Consider the following 17,500-nt stretch of genomic DNA (forward strand, 5'->3'; position numbering starts at 1 on the left):
CTCAGGGAACACTAACAGGCCAGGTTTGCAAGATAACTAAAATACATCCCAAGTGATCTCATTTGCTGCTCAGTGATTGCAGTACTCTAGTCTGCATCTCCCCAAGGTAATACCTAAAATCTGGCCTGTTAGTGGGCCCTGAGGACCGGAGTTGAGAACCACTGTTAGAGCAGCGGCGTCAAACTCAATTTCATCACAGCCGCAGCATTATGGTCCCTTTCAGAGGGCCGGTTCTGTCTGTAGCTCACCACCATCAGAAGTCAAAGCCCCCCCTCCCCCCCCCTACATCACAGTGTATCCCCCTCACCGTGTGCTGCTGCTGGGATGAAGCTGAAGGTGGAGCTGGGAAGCAGAAACTGCAGAGTCTGGAGGAGGACCAGGGGAGGGCTGGAGTCTGCTGAATGCTGAGACCAGGAGAAGGCAAAGGCAAGGTGGTGGTGCGGGTGCAGTGAGGTGCAGGATCTACAGGAGGAGTTCTGCCCTCCTCTCTGCTGAGACCACTGAGAAGGGAGGGTTCTCTCTGCTGCCGACTACAGAGACAAGGTGGGTGCCGCAGCTGCAGGAGAGATGCGAGGGCCGACTACAGAGACAAGGTGGGGGCAGAGACAAGAGGGGTGCATGGGGCAGAGACAGGGGGTGCCGCAGCTGCAGGAGAGGTGTGCGGGCCACATGAAATGGCCTGGGGGGCCGTATTCGGCCCAGGGGCCTTGTTTTTGACACCATTCTAATAGGAGTGACTTGCACTACTTTTGGTGCACCTTCCGCACGACTTGCATTGACTTCTGTTGAAGTCTTATGCAAGTCTTGCCAAAGTCACGTTGGGATGTCGCCTTCAAAGTCGCACAGCAATGTGAATCAGACCTCAGGTGGAAGTGGTTATACTGGGATGGTTGAGGTTACAATCATGATCTGTTTTTTTTTTTTTTGAGCCGAGGAATCTTTTCTATATAAAATTGATCCAAATGGCTATATAGCCAATGGATCACTTTTACAGGTGGCGGAAAAGGGGTTCCCCCCTTCGGACTGCCTTTACCGGGCTCTCCTATCCAATCAGGGAGCCAGGCATCGGCTCCCTGGGAAACAATGATAGAAACTGAAGTTATTCCTCCCAGTGTGTGACATCAGAAACCGGAAGTGACGAGGATTTTGGCACTTCCGGTTTTAGAAGCCTTTACCGGCCTTAGGAAACCATCGGATCAAACCAATCTTGGTTTGATCAGATGCTTTGGAGGCCAGAGGAGAGATCTGGGGGTCTAACTCGACCTCAGATTTCCCCCCATAAAGATGACCTTGCATGGCCCATGATATCTTAAGAGATGTTCATTCCTTGGGATAGCAATAAAGTGGATAAAAAAAAATAAAAAATGTATATTTATATAGTGTAAAACACTATCTAGACAAAATGAATCACATACTGAGCAGACCTCACTAACAGATCCTGCTCTCTGGTAGGCAGAAAGCAATATAGATTTCCCTGCTGCTCCTCTGATAGGCAGACCGAGCCGAAAACTATACTAAACTATATCGGTTTGGCGAGGGGTGAGTGTAGCACCCTGCTAGGTAGGTGCTAGTGAGGACATGGCTCGGTTTGGCGGGGGGTGAGTGTAGCACCCTCCTAGGTAGGTGCTAGTGAGGACATGGCTCAGTTTGGTGGGGGGTGAGTGTAGCATCCTCCTAGGTAGGTGCTAGTGAGGACATGGCTCGGTTTGGCGGGGGGTGAGTGTAGCACCCTGCTAGGTAGGTGCTAGTGAGGACATGGCTCAGTTTGGTGGGGGGTGAGTGTAGCACCCTCCTAGGTAGGGGGTAGTGAGGACATGGCTCAGTTTGGTGGGGGGTGAGTGTAGCACCCTCCTAGGTAGGGGGTAGTGAGGACATGGCTCGGTTTGGCGGGGGGTGAGTGTAGCACCCTCCTAGGTAGGTGCTAGTGAGGACATGGCTTGGTTTGGCAGGGGGTGAGTAGCACCCTCCTAGGTAGGGGGTAGTGAGGACATGGCTCGGTTTGGTGGGGGGTAAGTGTAGCACCCTCCTAGGTAGGTGCTAGTGAGGACATGGCTTGGTTTGGCAGGGGGTGAGTGTAGCACCCTCCTAGGTAGGGGGCAGTGAGGACATGGCTCGGTTTGGCGGGGGTGAGTGTAGCACCCTCCTAGGTAGGTGCTAGTGAGTATAGTTTTCGGCTCGGTCTGCCCATCAGAGGAGCAGCAGGGAAATCTATATTGCTTTCTGCCTACCAGAGAGCAGGGATCTGTTAGTGAGGTCTGCTCAGTGTGCTGAGTATGTGATTCATTGTGTCTAGATAGTGTTTTACACTGGTCCAATAGGGAGGCATGTAGGACAGTGGGAGGAAAACTGACCAATGAGTACACAGGTTTTTTGATACAGTCCCAGTGATTGGTAGAGACTGGCTGTATCGGTGCATTATTAGATGATGTATAAAAGGCAGGAGCACATGTGCTGCGGGGTCTTTGGCTGGTGAGCAGAGTCCCGGACGGAGGGTGGCGGCTGCCTCCTCCTCTGTAGCAGTGGCACGAGTCAGCCAGGGGACCAAAGGAAAGGAACTGAACCCAGGAGGTCCAGGAGAACTGACTGGAGGGGTAGAGACACTGGAGACCCTCGATAAACAGTATAATGAGTACAGGGGGATCGTGTCTAGGGGCCTGACCTAAGGCAGGCCACCACGGTGTAGGATAGTCAAAAGGACGGGTGTCAGTTTGTGGAGTGAAAGGGGATACTAGGCAGGTATCCTGAAGATAATCTACCCAAGTTGTCTGTACAGAGACCTAACCCAAATTCATCTAAGTGGCAAGGTGGATCTGCAGCCAGGCTGCATCTTCAGACAGAAGTCCTCATCCATTGTGAATAGTTCAAGTTGGAGTACCCCACTCTTCCCCTTCTCCCATCCCTTTTTAAAATAAAACACCAAAATCAACTACACGCCCCTGGACTGATCATTGACTGAGCCAAGAAGTGTTAACCTGTGAATGCCAGTGTTGCTAATGGTAACCCAGGGGGACCCGAAAGTGTGTTATCTAGCAGCCCCTCAAGGGGGCAGTGTTACATTTACATTCACTAACAATGCAAAAACGGATGAAAAACAGACCATTTGTAAGTTTACACACGTTTTTCAACCGATCCGTTTTTTAAAACGGAAAAAAAAAAAAAAAAATGGATGGAAACCTTATTTTCCTCAAAATTCTACAAACAATCCCCCATAACGACAACGTGAAATAAGCATTGAAGGTCCCAATGAGCACAGTCGCCTCCATCATCCGTAAATGGAAGAAGTTTGGAACCACCAGAAGGCCCGAGGAGCAGAGGAGAGACCAAAGGGTAACGCCACAAACTGATAATGCGCCTCGCCCATGGCAAAGTGGGGGAAGCGCTGGTGAACGGCACATATTTGAATGTGAAGGTAAGCATCCTTGAGGCAGATCGAGGCGAGGAAATCCCCCTGACGCAGGGATGCCACCACCGTGCGAATGGACTTCATTCTGAACTTCTGCACCCGCACAAAGCAGTTCAACGCCTTGAGGTCCAGGACTGGACGCACTTTGCCTTCCTTCCTGGGGACTGTAAACAGGTTTGAGTAAAAACCCTGAAAACTTTCCGAAGTCGGAACCGGGACAATCACCCCTTGATGTAACCGGTCTTGTGCCGCCCCAAACAGACCCTGTAAATGGTCAGGGGATATGCGCAAGTTGGAAGGAAAGACCCTTGCCAGGGAACAAGAGCAAAACTTGATCTTGTAGCCAGACAGAATGACTTTGTGGACCCACTTGTCTTGCACCAGGGAAGTCCACGGGTCCGGAAACCAGCAAAGATGTCCCCCCCAAAACTGGCGAGGGTGCCCCTTCGTGCAGGAGCCTTGTCCGCGGGTCTGGAGAAGACCGCTCTTGGCTTGCCAAACCAGGTTCATTTGGATCCTCAAGGGGAGGCCCTGAAAGGCTTTGAACCCTTGTCAGTCAGAAAAAAACCTATGAGCCAAAAAGGAAGGCCAACATCTACGACGAGGTTCCTTGCCCTTAGTAGCCTGCGGAAGAAAGGTATTCTTCCCCCCTGCGAGACCTTTTATGATGTAATCCATGGTAGCTCCAAACAGGTAATCTCCTCGAAAGGGAAGGTCAAGGCCTTTTTTAGGAGTCTGTTCCACAGACCAGCATTTGAGACAAAAGACACGCCGAAGGACCACTGCCGAAACAGAGCCGAGCCTCATCAAAGGAGGCATCACAGATAAACTGCAGCCAACTCAGCAAAGGTAGGGGGGTGGGGGGGAGCTTTTCTTCCTCCAGGTCACGGCGTAAAAGCTTTAGCCCACTTGGTCAGAGATTTTCGACACCAGGGCAATGGTGAAAACCAACCTCAGTGGCAAACTAGCCAGAGTGTACATATATCGGGGCCACAGCCCCCGCCTTTCTGTCAGCTGGATCCTTAAAGGCCGGGGACTCTTCAACCGGAATCATTGCCTTGTTTAATCTGGAACCCAGAGGGTCCACCATCAGTGGAACAGTCCACTTCTTAACCACTTTACGACCGGCGCACGACGATCTACGTCGGCACTCAGCCCCGGCCAGGCAAACTGACGTAGGCCTACGTCAGCACAATTTGCCGGCCCTGTGCGCGCTCCCGCGCGTCCCCGCCGCCGATGATGACTCGATTGGGTTCAGAACCGATCAGTCATCAGGTCCAGGCCAATCATTTTTGGTCTGGACCTGTTGATCGGTCCTGCCCAATCAGATCATCCTCTAAGCCTGTGAAATGTAAACACAGGCTTAGAGGAGATGTGCCCTGCCCCCACAACGGTCTTTTCGGATCCAGCGTGAGAGGAGAGCACATCTTACTGTGAGTACTGCACCAAGCACACCCACACACAGTTAGATAGGCACATTTCACCCCCGATCGCCCCCCCAATTAACCCCTACAGCACCTGACACAACACACACTATATACAGCATATAGCATATACCTATATACCTGTATAAGTGTGATTTGTGAACAGGTGTAGCCCTTGCGACCCCCCCTTTTCCACTCAAATTACCCCCCACCCCCCCCTAATAAAGATTTAACCCACTGATCCCCCCTGAACCCCCCCTGATCACCGCCGTTAACCCCTACACCCTCTGTCACATCAGCACTAATACAAACGCAATATACGGTGTTATTGTATTTTTGTATTAGTGTCATTGTGATCAGAATTAGCGCAGGCGACTAAGTTTCTGTCCCAAGAAGGTTTAGGGTCCCCGCCACCCGCCCAATAAAGATTTAAGCCCCTGACCCCCCCCTGATCACCCCTACACCCCCTGCCATAACACACACCGTATACAGTATATAGCATTTTGCTATATACCCGTATAAGTGTGATTTGTGGTCAGGTCTAGCGCTTGCGACCCCCCTTTTTCCACTTGAATTACCCGCCACCCCCCCCTAATAAAGATTTAAGCCCCTGATCCCACCTGATCCCCCCCTGATCACCGCTAGTTAACCCCTACACCCTCTGTCACATCAGCACTAATACAAACGTAATATACTGTGTTTTTGTATTTTTGTATTAGTGTCATTGTGATCAGAATTAGCGCAGGCGACTAAGTTTGTGTCCCAAGCAGGTTTAGGGTCCCCCCCACCCGCCCAATAAAGATTTAATCCCCTGATCCCCTCCTGATCACCCCTACACCCCCTGCCACAACGCACACTGTATACAGTATATAGCATTTTCTATATACCCGTATAAGTGTGACTTGTGACCAGGTTTAGCGCTTGCCACCGTTCCTTTTATCCTTAGGATACCCGCCAGTCCCTTCCAATAAAGATTTAAACCCCTGATCCCCCCCTGATCACATCCCGTTAACCCCTACACCCTCTGTCACATTAGCACTAATACACACATAATATACTGTTTTTACTGTATTTTGTATTGGTGTCATTGTGACTTGAGGTTGCGCTAGCTAGCTAGTTTCTTTCCCAAAGGAGGTTTAGGGTCCCCGCCACCCCCCCCCAGATCCCCAGCGCATAGTTTAGAAGTAACCCCTTGATTGCCACACACGCACGCACGCACGCACGCACCTACACTTCCATTTCTAGTATAGTGTTTGAACAGATCAATATCTGATCTGATCAGAACTATACTAGCGCCCCCATAGTTTAGGGTTCCCAAAACGCGGTGTTTGCACGATCAGTACTGATTCCGGCCAGCACCTGCGTTTAACCCTTTCACCCAGGCAAGTGTAGTAATCAATAGATTACTGTCACTTGCAAAAAAACACAAGACACAAAACCGCTGTGTTAGCAGAGTCAGGCCTGATCCCTGCTAGCATTAGCAGTTTTTTTTGTAGCGCTTGAAATAGTCTTCGACAACCAGGTGCTTTTATTACCTGTGAGTCGCATCACTGTACGAGTAAATTTAGTTGCCAAAATGACCAAACGTTCGTACAGAGATGAAGAGCTTGTCAGTTATATGCTGACCGAGTCATCTGATAGCGAAGGGGAAGCTACAATGACCGAATTAGTGTCAGTATATGAACCTGATGACGGCAGCGGCTCCCTGACAGATAGCTCCGACGACAGATGGGTCCCTGTTAGACCCAGGCGTACCCGACCCCATTCTGAAGTTGTTGTGATGCAGGAATCGCAGGGTGCTCGTATGGAGCAGAGTGTGGGTACTAGTGCCGCTCATCCTTCTGGCGACCTGGCAAGCGCCAGCGGCCTAGTACAACCTGGACCTAGTACAACCAGCACTGCAGTAAGACCTGGTGACGTGGCGAGTCCCCTAAGTGCAGTTGAAGCTGGTGCGGTGGCTAGCACAAGTAGTGGCCCGCAGCCACCGCGTATTCGAAGACAGGCCCGTAGAGCCCATAGTGCCCTCCCTGATGCGCTGGCATTTCCTAATTGGCAACCCACCGATACTACAGCGCCAGTACTTCCCCCATTCACCGCCCAACCTGGAATCCACGTGGAGACAGCTGGTTTTACGCCCCTGAACTTTTTTGAGCTGTTCTTCACGGAAGATCTTTACAGATCTATTGTGGATCAATCAAATTTGTATGCACAACAGTTCATCGCCGCCAACCCAAATTCACACCTTGCCAGACAATTCGGCTGGAAACCTATAACGGTTTCCGAATTTAAGATCTTTCTGGGCCTTTCCCTCCACATGGGCATAACTAAACAGAGTGAATTGCGGCTATATTGGTCCACTAGCCCAATTCACCATATGCGCATGTACTCTGCCTCTATGTCCAGGACGAGATACGAGCAAATTCTGCGATTTATGCATTTCAGCGACAATGAACTCTGTCGTCCTCGGGGAGACCCTGCATACGATCGGCTCCACAAAATTCGGCCCCTCATAGACCACTTCAATCAGCGGTTTGCAGCCTTGTTTACCCCCGAACAAGTTGTCTGCGTTGACGAGTCCCTGATTAAATTTACTGGCCGCCTTGCTATGAAACAGTACCTCCCCAGCAAGCGTGCCAAGTACGGGGTCAAACTGTATAAATTGTGTGACAGGGCCACAGGCTATACAGTTAGTTTCCGGGTCTATGAGGGAAAAGATAGCTGTGTGGAGCCCCCCAACTGCCCAGACTACATAGGGAGCAGCGGTAAGATCGTTTGGGACTTGGTGTCACCCTTATCCGGAAAGGGGTACCATTTGTACGTGGACAACTTTTATACAAGCGTGCCACTATTTAGTCACCTTCTTGATTTACAAATTGGCGCATGTGGCACCGTGCGACCTAATCGCCGGGGCTTCCCCCAACGGCTTGTAGATTCCCGTCTTAGTCGGGGGGCGAGAGCCTGCTTGAAAACGGACAAATTACTTGCGGTGAAGTGGAAGGATACACGGGATGTTTATGTTCTGTCCTCCCTTCACCCAGACACGACGATCCAAATTCCTACGGCAACTGGCGTTATGGAGAAACCCCTCTGTGTCCACGAATATAACCTTAACATGGGAGGGGTGGACCTTAACGACCAGCTTTTGGCGCCGTATTTAGTTGCCCGTAAAGCCAGACGCTGGTACAAAAAAGTGTCTGTTTACCTATACCAATTGGCTATGCTGAACGCCTTTGTCCTATACAGGGCGTCAGGACGAACTGGATCTTTCCGGGAATTCCAGGAAGAGATCATCCTTGCCTACCTGTACCCAGGAGGCATGCCTGCCCAACTTCCCCTTCCAGATGCAGTGAGCCGGCTGCATGAGAGGCATTTTTCACATGTCCTCCCGAGTACCCCTACCCAAAGATGGCCCCAAAGAAGATGTCGTGTCTGTAGCAAGCGCGGATTTAGGCGTGACACCCGTTATTATTGTCCCAAATGTCCTGACCAACCTGGTCTCTGCATCGGGGAATGTTTCGAGCGCTACCATACACTAGTGGATTATTAGCGTAGGGTACAGCACGACACAGTGTAGGGCACATAAACACAGGGTCTCGAAGGATGTTGGATGTCCATCGACATTTTGAGAGACCCAAGCTGGAAGAGAAGATCGCAGATGATCGCAGTCCCTCCCAAATCAAGAAGTAAAGGAACAGTTAGAAAGAAAAATAAAAGGATCCAAAAACTGTTGTGGTGTCAGTAATTTTATATGTCCTTCTACTCCTTCCTACTATACTTTTTTTCAATGTCCTTTGTTTGTTTTTTCATTCTTTTGTGACCTGTTTCTCTTGCAGGTCCCTCGTCGGCTACCACGCATTGATTTTATATATTCTGACACAAACAGCGTTTGCGCTCAGCATATATGGATACCTTTGCTGATAGCAGCTGTGGTGATTTTCTGATTTCAGCACTGCAGTTAAAATCCTATTTTGGTATACGTGGATAGTGTCGTGTATACCCATCATTAAATTCAGTGGGTGGTTGTTTGGGCGGTTAATGATGAGTAATACTACGCATTATTCCTGTGCTGATTTCTGATAGGTTCTCTTTTTTTCCGTTCAGCCCACAGGCTGCATGAAAAAAAAAAAAACCTATATGCCAAACAAGGACCAGCAATGTACTGGTACGTTGCTGGACTTTGAGTGGTTATACCAGGATGATGCCTGCAGATTTAGGCATCATCTTGGTATCGTTTTTTACAGCCAGCGGTCGGCTTACATGTAAAAGCAATTCTAGCAGGTAATTGGCCGCTAGACTGCTTTTACATGCAGTGGGAGGGGCCTCCCCCCCCCCCACCGCCGCCTTCCGCAGCCTTCCATGGTTTTTCTCTGGCTCTCCTGTCCCACCGGTTAACCCGAGAGTGCAGCCGGTGGTTCAATTATCTAACCATAGAGCTAATTGGAGATGAGAATGGCTCCAATCATCTCTATGGCCTAAGATGCCGGAGGCTACGAGCATTTTATGACTTCTGTTTCGCCAGAAATAAACAGGGCCATTGGGAAATTGGGAAAGTATTTTATCACACCAATTTTGGTGTGGTCAGATGCGTTAAGGTCAGAGGAGAGATCTAGAGTCTTAAAGACCCCAATTTTTTTTAAAAAGAGTACCTGTCACTACAGATTGCTATCATAGGGGATATTTAAATTCACTATGATAACAATAAAAATGATTTAAAAAAAAAAAAATTAAAGGAAAGGTGTCAAAATAACATAAAAAAGCAAAAGAAAAAAAAAAAAAAAAAAAAAAAATTGAGCCCCCCCCCTTACCCCCGGTGCTTGCGCGCAATGGCGCACGCAAGCGGTGGTCTAGTGTCATATGTAAACCACAATTGCAGCATGCATGTGAGGTATCGCCGCGATCGCCAGATCGAGTGCAGTAATTCTTGCAGTAGACCTCCTCTGTAAGTCTAAAGTGGTAACCTGTAGAGACTTTTAAAGGTTTTCAAAAATGTACATACGTTTTTGTCGCTGCGCAGGCATGCGCAATTTTTAAAGCATGTCATGTTAGGTGTCTATGAACTCGGCATAAGATCATCTTTTAAATTTTACCAAAAAAATTGGAATTATATAGTGTATTTGTGCAATAAATTAAAAAAAAATGTATTTTTTTCGCAAAAATTGCGTTTGGAAAATCTGTGCGCAAATACCGTGTGACAAAAAAATTTGCAACATCCACCATTTTATTCTATAGGGCCTCTGCTTTAAAAAAATATATAATGTTTGGGGGTTCAAAGTAATTTTCTAGTAAAAAAAAAATATTTTTTCATGTAAACAAAAAGGCACAGAAAAGGCTTGGTTTTCAAGTGGTTAGAAGAGTGGGTGATGTGTGGATAAGATTGAGTATAAAATGCCGGAACTGTTCAAACACCCCCCTAATGACCCCTTTTTGAAAAGTAGACACCCAAAGCTTTTTTCTGAGAGGCATGGTGAGTCCATGGAGTATTTTATATTTTGCCACAAGTTTCGGGAAAATTATTATTTTTTTTTTTTTTGTTGTTTTTTTACAGAAAGTTGTCACTAAATGATATATTGCTCATGCATGCCATGGGAATATGTGAAATGACACCCCAAAATACATTCTTTTGCTTCTCCTGAGTACAGGGATACCACATGTGTGAGACTTTTTGGGAGCCTAGCTGTGTACGCGCCCCCGAAAACCAATCCACATCTTCAGGTTTTCTAATGGCGTAAATTGCTGATTTTACCCCTGACTACCTGTCACAGTTTCAGAGGCCCTGAAATTTCAAGATGGCACAAAACCCCCCCAAATGACCCCATTTTGCAAAGTAGACACTCCAAGCTACTGGCTGAGAAGTATGGTGAGTCCATGGAATAGTTTATATTTTGCCACAAGTTTCGAGGAAAAAAATTTTTTTTATTTTTTTTTATTTTTTTACACAAAGTTGTCAGTAAATGATATATTGCTCACACAGGCCATGGGTATATGTGAAATGACACCCCAAAATACATTCTGCTGCTTCTCCTGAGTACAATGATACCCCATGTGTGAGACTTTTTGCCAGTCTAGCCGCGTACAGGACCCGGAAAACCAATGCGCACCTTTAGGCTTTCTAAGGGCGTAAATTGTTGATCTCACTCCTTACTACCTATCACAGTTTTGAAGTCCATAAAAAGCCAAGATTGCACAAACCCCCCCCAAATGACCCCATTTTGCAAAGTAGACACTCCAATCTATTTGCTGAGAGGCATGGTGAGTATTTTGCAGCTCTAATTTTTTTTGGAAAATGAAGAAAAAACAGGAAAATGCATTTTTTTTCCTCTTTTTTCAATTTCCAAAACTTTGTGACAAAAAGTGAGATCTGCAAAACACTCAACATGCCTCTCTGCAAATAGCTCAGGGTGTCTACTTTCCGAAAAGGGGTCATTTGGGGGGGGGTTGTGCTGTCTTGGCATTTCATGGCCTCCAAAACTGTGATAGGTAGTCAGGAGTGAAATCAACAATTTACGCCCTTGGAAAGCCTGAAGGCGATGATTGGTTTTCGGGGTCCTGTACTCGGCTAGACTGCAAAAAAGTCTCACACATGGGGTATCCCTGTACTCAGGAGAAGCAGCAGAATGTATTTTGGGGTGTCAGTTCACATATACCCATGGCATGTGTGAGCAATATATCATTTACTGACAACTTTGTGTAAAAAAAAAAAAAAAATATATATATATATATATTTCCCGGAACTTGTGGCAAAATATAAAATATTCCATGGACTCACCATGCCTCTCAGCAAATAGCTTGGGGTGTCTACTTTCCAAAATGGGGTCATTTGGGGGGGTTTTGTGCTATCTTGGAATTTTAGGGCCTCCGAAACTGTGATAGGTAGTCAGGAGTGAAATCAACAATTTACGCCCTTGGAAAGCCTGAAAGTGGGGACTGGTTTTCGGGGACCTGTACTCGGCTAGACTGCAAAAAAGTCTCACACATGGGGTATCCCTGTACTCAGGAGAAGCAGCAGAATGTATTTTGGGGTGTCATTTCACATATACCCATGGCATGTGTGAGCAATATTTCATTTACTGACAACTTTGTGAAAAAAAAAAAAAAAAATATATATATATATATATTTCCCGGAACTTGTGGCAAAATATAAAATATTCCATGGACTCACCATGCCTCTCAGCAAATAGCTTGGGGTGTCTACTTTCCAAAATGGGGTCATTTGGGGGGGTTTTGTGCTATCTTGGAATTTTAGGGCCTCCGAAACTGTGATAGGTAGTCAGGAGTGAAATCAACAATTTACGCCCTTGGAAAGCCTGAAAGCGGGGACTGGTTTTCGGGGACCTGTACTCGGCTAGACTGCAAAAAAGTCTCACACATGGGGTATCCCTGTACTCAGGAGAAGCAGCAGAATGTATTTTGGGGTGTCATTTCACATATACCCATGGCATGTGTGAGCAATATTTCATTTACTGACAACTTTGTGAAAAAAAAAAAAAATATATATATATATATGTATTTCCCGGAACTTGTGGCAGAATATAAAATATTCCATGGACTCACCATGCCTCTCAGCAAATAGCTTGGGGTGTCTACTTTCCAAAATGGGGTCATTTGGGGGGGGTTTGTGCTATCTTGGAATTTTAGGGCCTCCGAAACTGTGACAGGTAGTGCAGAGGTGACATGCACAATTTACGCCATTAGAAAACCTGGGAGTGTTGATTGGTTTTCACGGTCCTGTACACAGCTAGGCTCCCAAAAAGTCTCACACATGGGGCATCCCCATACTCAGGAGAAGTGGCAGAATGTATTTTGGGGTGTAATTCCACATATACCCATGTCATGTGTGAGAATTTTATCTTTTAGTGACAACGTTGTGTAAAAAAAAAAAAATAAAAAAAAAAAATAGTAATATTCCCAAAACTTGTGGTAAAATATAAAATATTCCATGGACTCACCATGCCTCTTAGCAAACAGCTTGGGGTGTCTACTTTCCAAAATGGGGTCATTTGGGGGGGTTTTGTGGTATCTTGACATTTCAGGGCCTCCTAAACCGTTAGAGGTAGTGAGAAAATGCGATGAAAAATGTACGCCCTTTGAAATTCTGATGGTGGGGATTTGTTTTTGTGGTCCCGTACACAGCTAGGCTCCCAAAAAGTCCCACATATGTGGTATCCCTGTACTCAGGAGAAGCAGCAGAATATATTTTGGGGTGTAATTACACATATACCCATGGCATGTGTGAGCAATATATCATTTCAATGACAACTTTGTGTAAAAAAAAAAAAAAAAAAAATTTTTAGTCATTTTTCAAACACCTGTGACAAAAAAATGAAATATTCAATGAGCTCAACATGCCTCTCAGAACATTCCTTAGGATGTCTACTTTCCAAAAAGTGGTAGTTTGGGGGGGTTTTGTACTGCCCTGCCATTTTAGCACTTCATGAAATGAGATAGGCAGTCAAAAATGAAAGCTGCGTAAATTTCTGTATTTACACCATAGTTTGTAGACGCTATAACTTTTGCGCAAACCAATAAAAATACGCTCATTGAATTTTTTTTTGTCAAAGACATGTAGCTAAATATATTTTGGCCAAAAAAAAATACATAAATTGAGTATATTGGATATTTTTTAAAAGACAAAGTTGAAAATGTCATTTTTTTGCAAAATTTTCGCTCTTTTTTTATTAATATCGCAAAAAATAAAAAGCGCAGAGGTGATCAAATACCACCAAAAGAAAGCTCTGTTTGTGGGAAAAAAAGGACGTAAATTTCGTTTGGGTACCACATTGCATGACCGCACAATTGTCAGTTAAAGTCACGCAGTGCCGAGTCGTAAAATACCCCCTGGTCGGAATGGGGGTAAAATCTTCCGGGGCTTAAGTGGTTAAGAAGGGACTTCTCATAGGGGGTAACACCTAGTAAAGCGCTTAGGGACGCTTTGGTCGTCCCCACGGTTTACTGACAATTCTGTCAAAATAGGCAGGGAAAGGAGGCACCTTTGCCGCTCTGGATGGCTTGTGAGTGTCAAAGGGAACCTGCGCCTCCATTGCAGCTGTGTTCTCCATCTTCAAGGTCTCATGCACAGATACAATCAGTGCTTCCACCAGCGCCTTTTTGTGCGCGGTTGCAGAAGTGGAGGAATCCTCCTCACTATCTGAGGATTCAGGGCGCATGGTTGTAGACCCAGCAGGGTGACCCACATCCACGGCGGCCAAGTCAGATTCAAGATGAGGCAGGGGGCTTTTTTTGCAAGTGTGTCGCCCCAAAGACCACCTCCACCCAGGACACAAAGGACACCAGGACCGTCGTCAGTACATCGATGGATGGTCGGTACCCGGAGGGCGCCGCAGCCTCAGAGAGGGGATCAGGTGGGGAGATGAGCTCCAAAGACTCCATGAGTCACCAGGGGGACCTCACAAAAAGTGTAACACTGCAAGGGAAAACCCCCACTGCGCTGGCTGCAGCACCACTCAGTCGCCAGGCACAAGCACCAATCGATGCTCAGCAGAGAGGGAGAGAAACCCACCAGATTCACCACCCAGCAAAAACAGGCACCCACAGCCACCAGGATAATCTGCACTCCACGCGCAGCAATCAGAAAGTGAAAGGATCCAGGAGTCAGCACCAGGGGATGAGGGGCTCCCACCACCGAAATTGCCACCCACAGAGCTCCACTGTCATGTCCGCCGCTATTTTCAATGGCAAACCACAGTAAAATGGCCACCGAACTACACAAACGTGGCCGTTGTGTATAGAAACACAGGCTACAACAAAATGGCGGCACCACAAGCCTCACAGTACCCAGTAGGGAACCCAGGCCTCAAAGCCAGACCCAGGCAGGATGAGGGGCCTTGGCAGGAGCCCCCACCAGGTACAACCCCCCCCCCCCGCACAGTCTATTGTCCAGTCGCAAACCCCCCCCCCAGGAGGTGTATCAGACCACCCAAACAGCCCCAAAATATGTGGAAGGGGGTAGGATGGAGGACAGACGACAAGAGGAGGTCCGACCTGACGGGAAGGAGGGGAACCCCAGGGGTCCTATCGTCCCAAGGAGGGGCCCACGTCCACCCCAAAACCCTCCAGGGGGAGAGGGAGGACAGCTACTCACCATATCAGGAACCGCTCCTGACAGAACCCCTCTCCATCTAAATGGGGGGGGTCTTCTCAGCCAGGAGGAAGGCTGCGACTTGGGCCGAGACCCAGGTCGTATGCGACCTAGCGAGGCATTTAACTTGCACGCCAGCCCCCGTCCAGTGGAGCTATATCGCGGCCGACCTAGCGCGGAGCTGAGGTCTGCATGCACTCGCTGCCCAGACTGGGTTGACCCACTGGATCTAGATTATCCAGCCCACCCCCCCCCCAATCCAGCAGTTGATTTTAGATCTTACAGGAAAAAAATAAATCTAAAAAGAAAAAGCTGCCAGGACCAGAGATCCCAGCTAGGAACTAGGTCCTTACTCCTGACTAGGCAGAAGAAAAAAAAACTGAGTGGCTATAGCAGAGAGAGGGAGTATACTCCCTGGGACTGCCCATAGGCGTAGCCAGATTCTATTTCTACCTAGTGTCCTACTCCTGTAGGGGGCAGTATAACCCAACGGTTATGAAGATCTGAAGCGGTGTCCATCAATGAACGAAAGAGAAAAATATATACATGTTTGGGGGCTCTAATTTTTTAGAATTTTGCATGTAGGAAAGAAGTGTCAGAGTAGGCCCGGTGCTGAAGTGGTTAATAACTTTCCTAATCAGAACACCGTGTACCGGGTGATTATAATGAACCAACTGGACTTCCTCCAGCCAGGAAATGAGGGTAGGGGGGAGATCAATGTGCAGCCAACGGTGAGTATAAACCCCCCACTTCCGCTAGCTGCCAGTCCGTGCAAGTGTTAAATAGACCCAAATGTAGCAAAAGATAACATTTCCGTACACTTTACTGGTTTTATAAAATGATATATCAGCGCCCCACCACCTGCGCATTCACAGATCTCACCGCATCTCATCAGTCAGCTGCCTAATATACACCCTCCTTGTACTGTAAGTGAAAGCCACATGGAGGAAGTCTAACCACACCCGCCGTATCCTGTATACTACACACCGCTAGAAACAAAACCCAAGACACGATCCTCCAAAGTCTGCCAGGTACCTCCTGTGTTCTGGTCAGCATCCAGCGGTGTGAAAAACACACAACCATGGTGCCAATACCAGTCACATGTTCATACCACGAGCATGCCAAGCCTGGCAATAGACACCAATGTAAGGCCGTGTGTGGTGCGATCATGTGCATGTGTGTGTATAGATGGGGTGCCTAAATATATATCTTATTCTTTTTATTATATCATTTTATATTACACTGCTCAAAAAAAATAGAGGAACACTTTTTAATCAGAGTATAGCATCAAGTCAATTAAACTCCTGGGATACTGATATGGTCAGTTAAGTAGCAGAGGAGGTTGTTAATCAGTTTCAGCTGCTTTGGTGTTAATGAATTTAACAGGGGCACTAGATGGACAACGAGACGACCTCCAAAAGAGGAATGGTTTTACAGGTTTTACAGGTGGAGGCCACTGACTTTTTTTTCCTACTCATCTTTTGTGTTTCACTAGTTTTACATTTGGCTGGGGTCATCGTCACTACTGGTAGGATGAGGCCATACCCGGACCCTATAGAGGTTGCACAGGCAGTCCAACTCCTCCAGGATGGCGCATCAATACGTGTCATTGCCAGAAGGTTTGCTGTCACCACCCAAGGAGGAAACTGTCAATGCAGGCTCTGGGCTGTATGAGAGACATCATCTTGGCTCAGAGCTCTGCTGCCAGCAACCCCACTGGGGCCAACCGACAGTGGTGGAACTCCAGGGCCCAGTCGCCGGTGAGACCTTTGCAACTCTGGTAGTTCCACCACTGCACAAATACCTGTGGATCCTGCCAGTGAAGTCCACTAATGCAGCTTTCTGTGATGGGGTGACAACAAAGCTGCACTGCTCGTGAGTTCAGAGCAGAGTTGTCACCCATCTCATGTAGATTGTGCGGCTGTTTGAACTACAGTGGGATGACAGGATGTTGCAGGGGGGGCAGGCTATGCCCATTGCTTTCTGGATTAGCAGCAGTGCCTCTGCTGTATTAAACTGCAGTGTCTGGGAGGGGTAGCAGGTGAGTGTAGAGGATTCGGCTCAGCCAAAGGAGGTATAAAATTTACTTATGAGACATTTTTTGTTTCTATGTCTAGGTAGATAACCTCTGTACTCCAGCTGTTGTGGAACTACAAACCCCATGAGGCATTGCAAGACCGGCAGCCACAGAACGACCCCCAGGGTCATGATGGGATTTGTAGTTTTACCACAGCTGGAGAGCTGAGGTTGCCTACCCCCTGATGCTGTAGAACGGTACATAAACTTACGTTCTTCTCCTCTTCGTTGGAGGAGATCTTGAACGAGATCTTGAAGATGAGGATGATGAGGATAAGGATGAGGACGACGAGGATGGTGAAGCAGAACGACTACCACTAGAGCGCCCCCTCCACGTGGACTTCTGTGGACTGCGTGATTTCCTGTACTTCCTATAGCAGCGAAGAGACCTCCGGGACACGGAGGGTTTCTCACTCCTGACATCAGTTCTGATCTCCCCGAGCTCGCTGCGACAAGGCGAGGAGTCTGGAGACATTAACACTGAATCGGGTGGGCTTTTCA

At 47.6% G+C, this 17,500-nt stretch overlaps 1 protein-coding gene across 1 annotated transcript in view; it reads right to left on the bottom strand.

Annotated features, from left to right (window-relative positions):
• The window catches only part of PPRC1 (PPARG related coactivator 1), a 75,136-nt gene that overhangs the window by 12,467 nt on the left and 45,169 nt on the right, over positions 1 to 17,500 (bottom strand). The window contains exon 9 of the mRNA XM_082268792.1: positions 17,212 to 17,500. This exon is cut by the window's right edge and continues 561 nt beyond it. Coding sequence (XP_082124918.1) covers positions 17,212 to 17,500 — 289 coding nt within the window. The remainder of the gene's footprint in view (positions 1 to 17,211) is intronic.

Source organism: Pelophylax lessonae, assembly GCF_965119305.1.
Source record: "Pelophylax lessonae genome assembly, chromosome: 9".
Classification (NCBI taxonomy): Eukaryota; Metazoa; Chordata; class Amphibia; order Anura; family Ranidae; genus Pelophylax; species Pelophylax lessonae.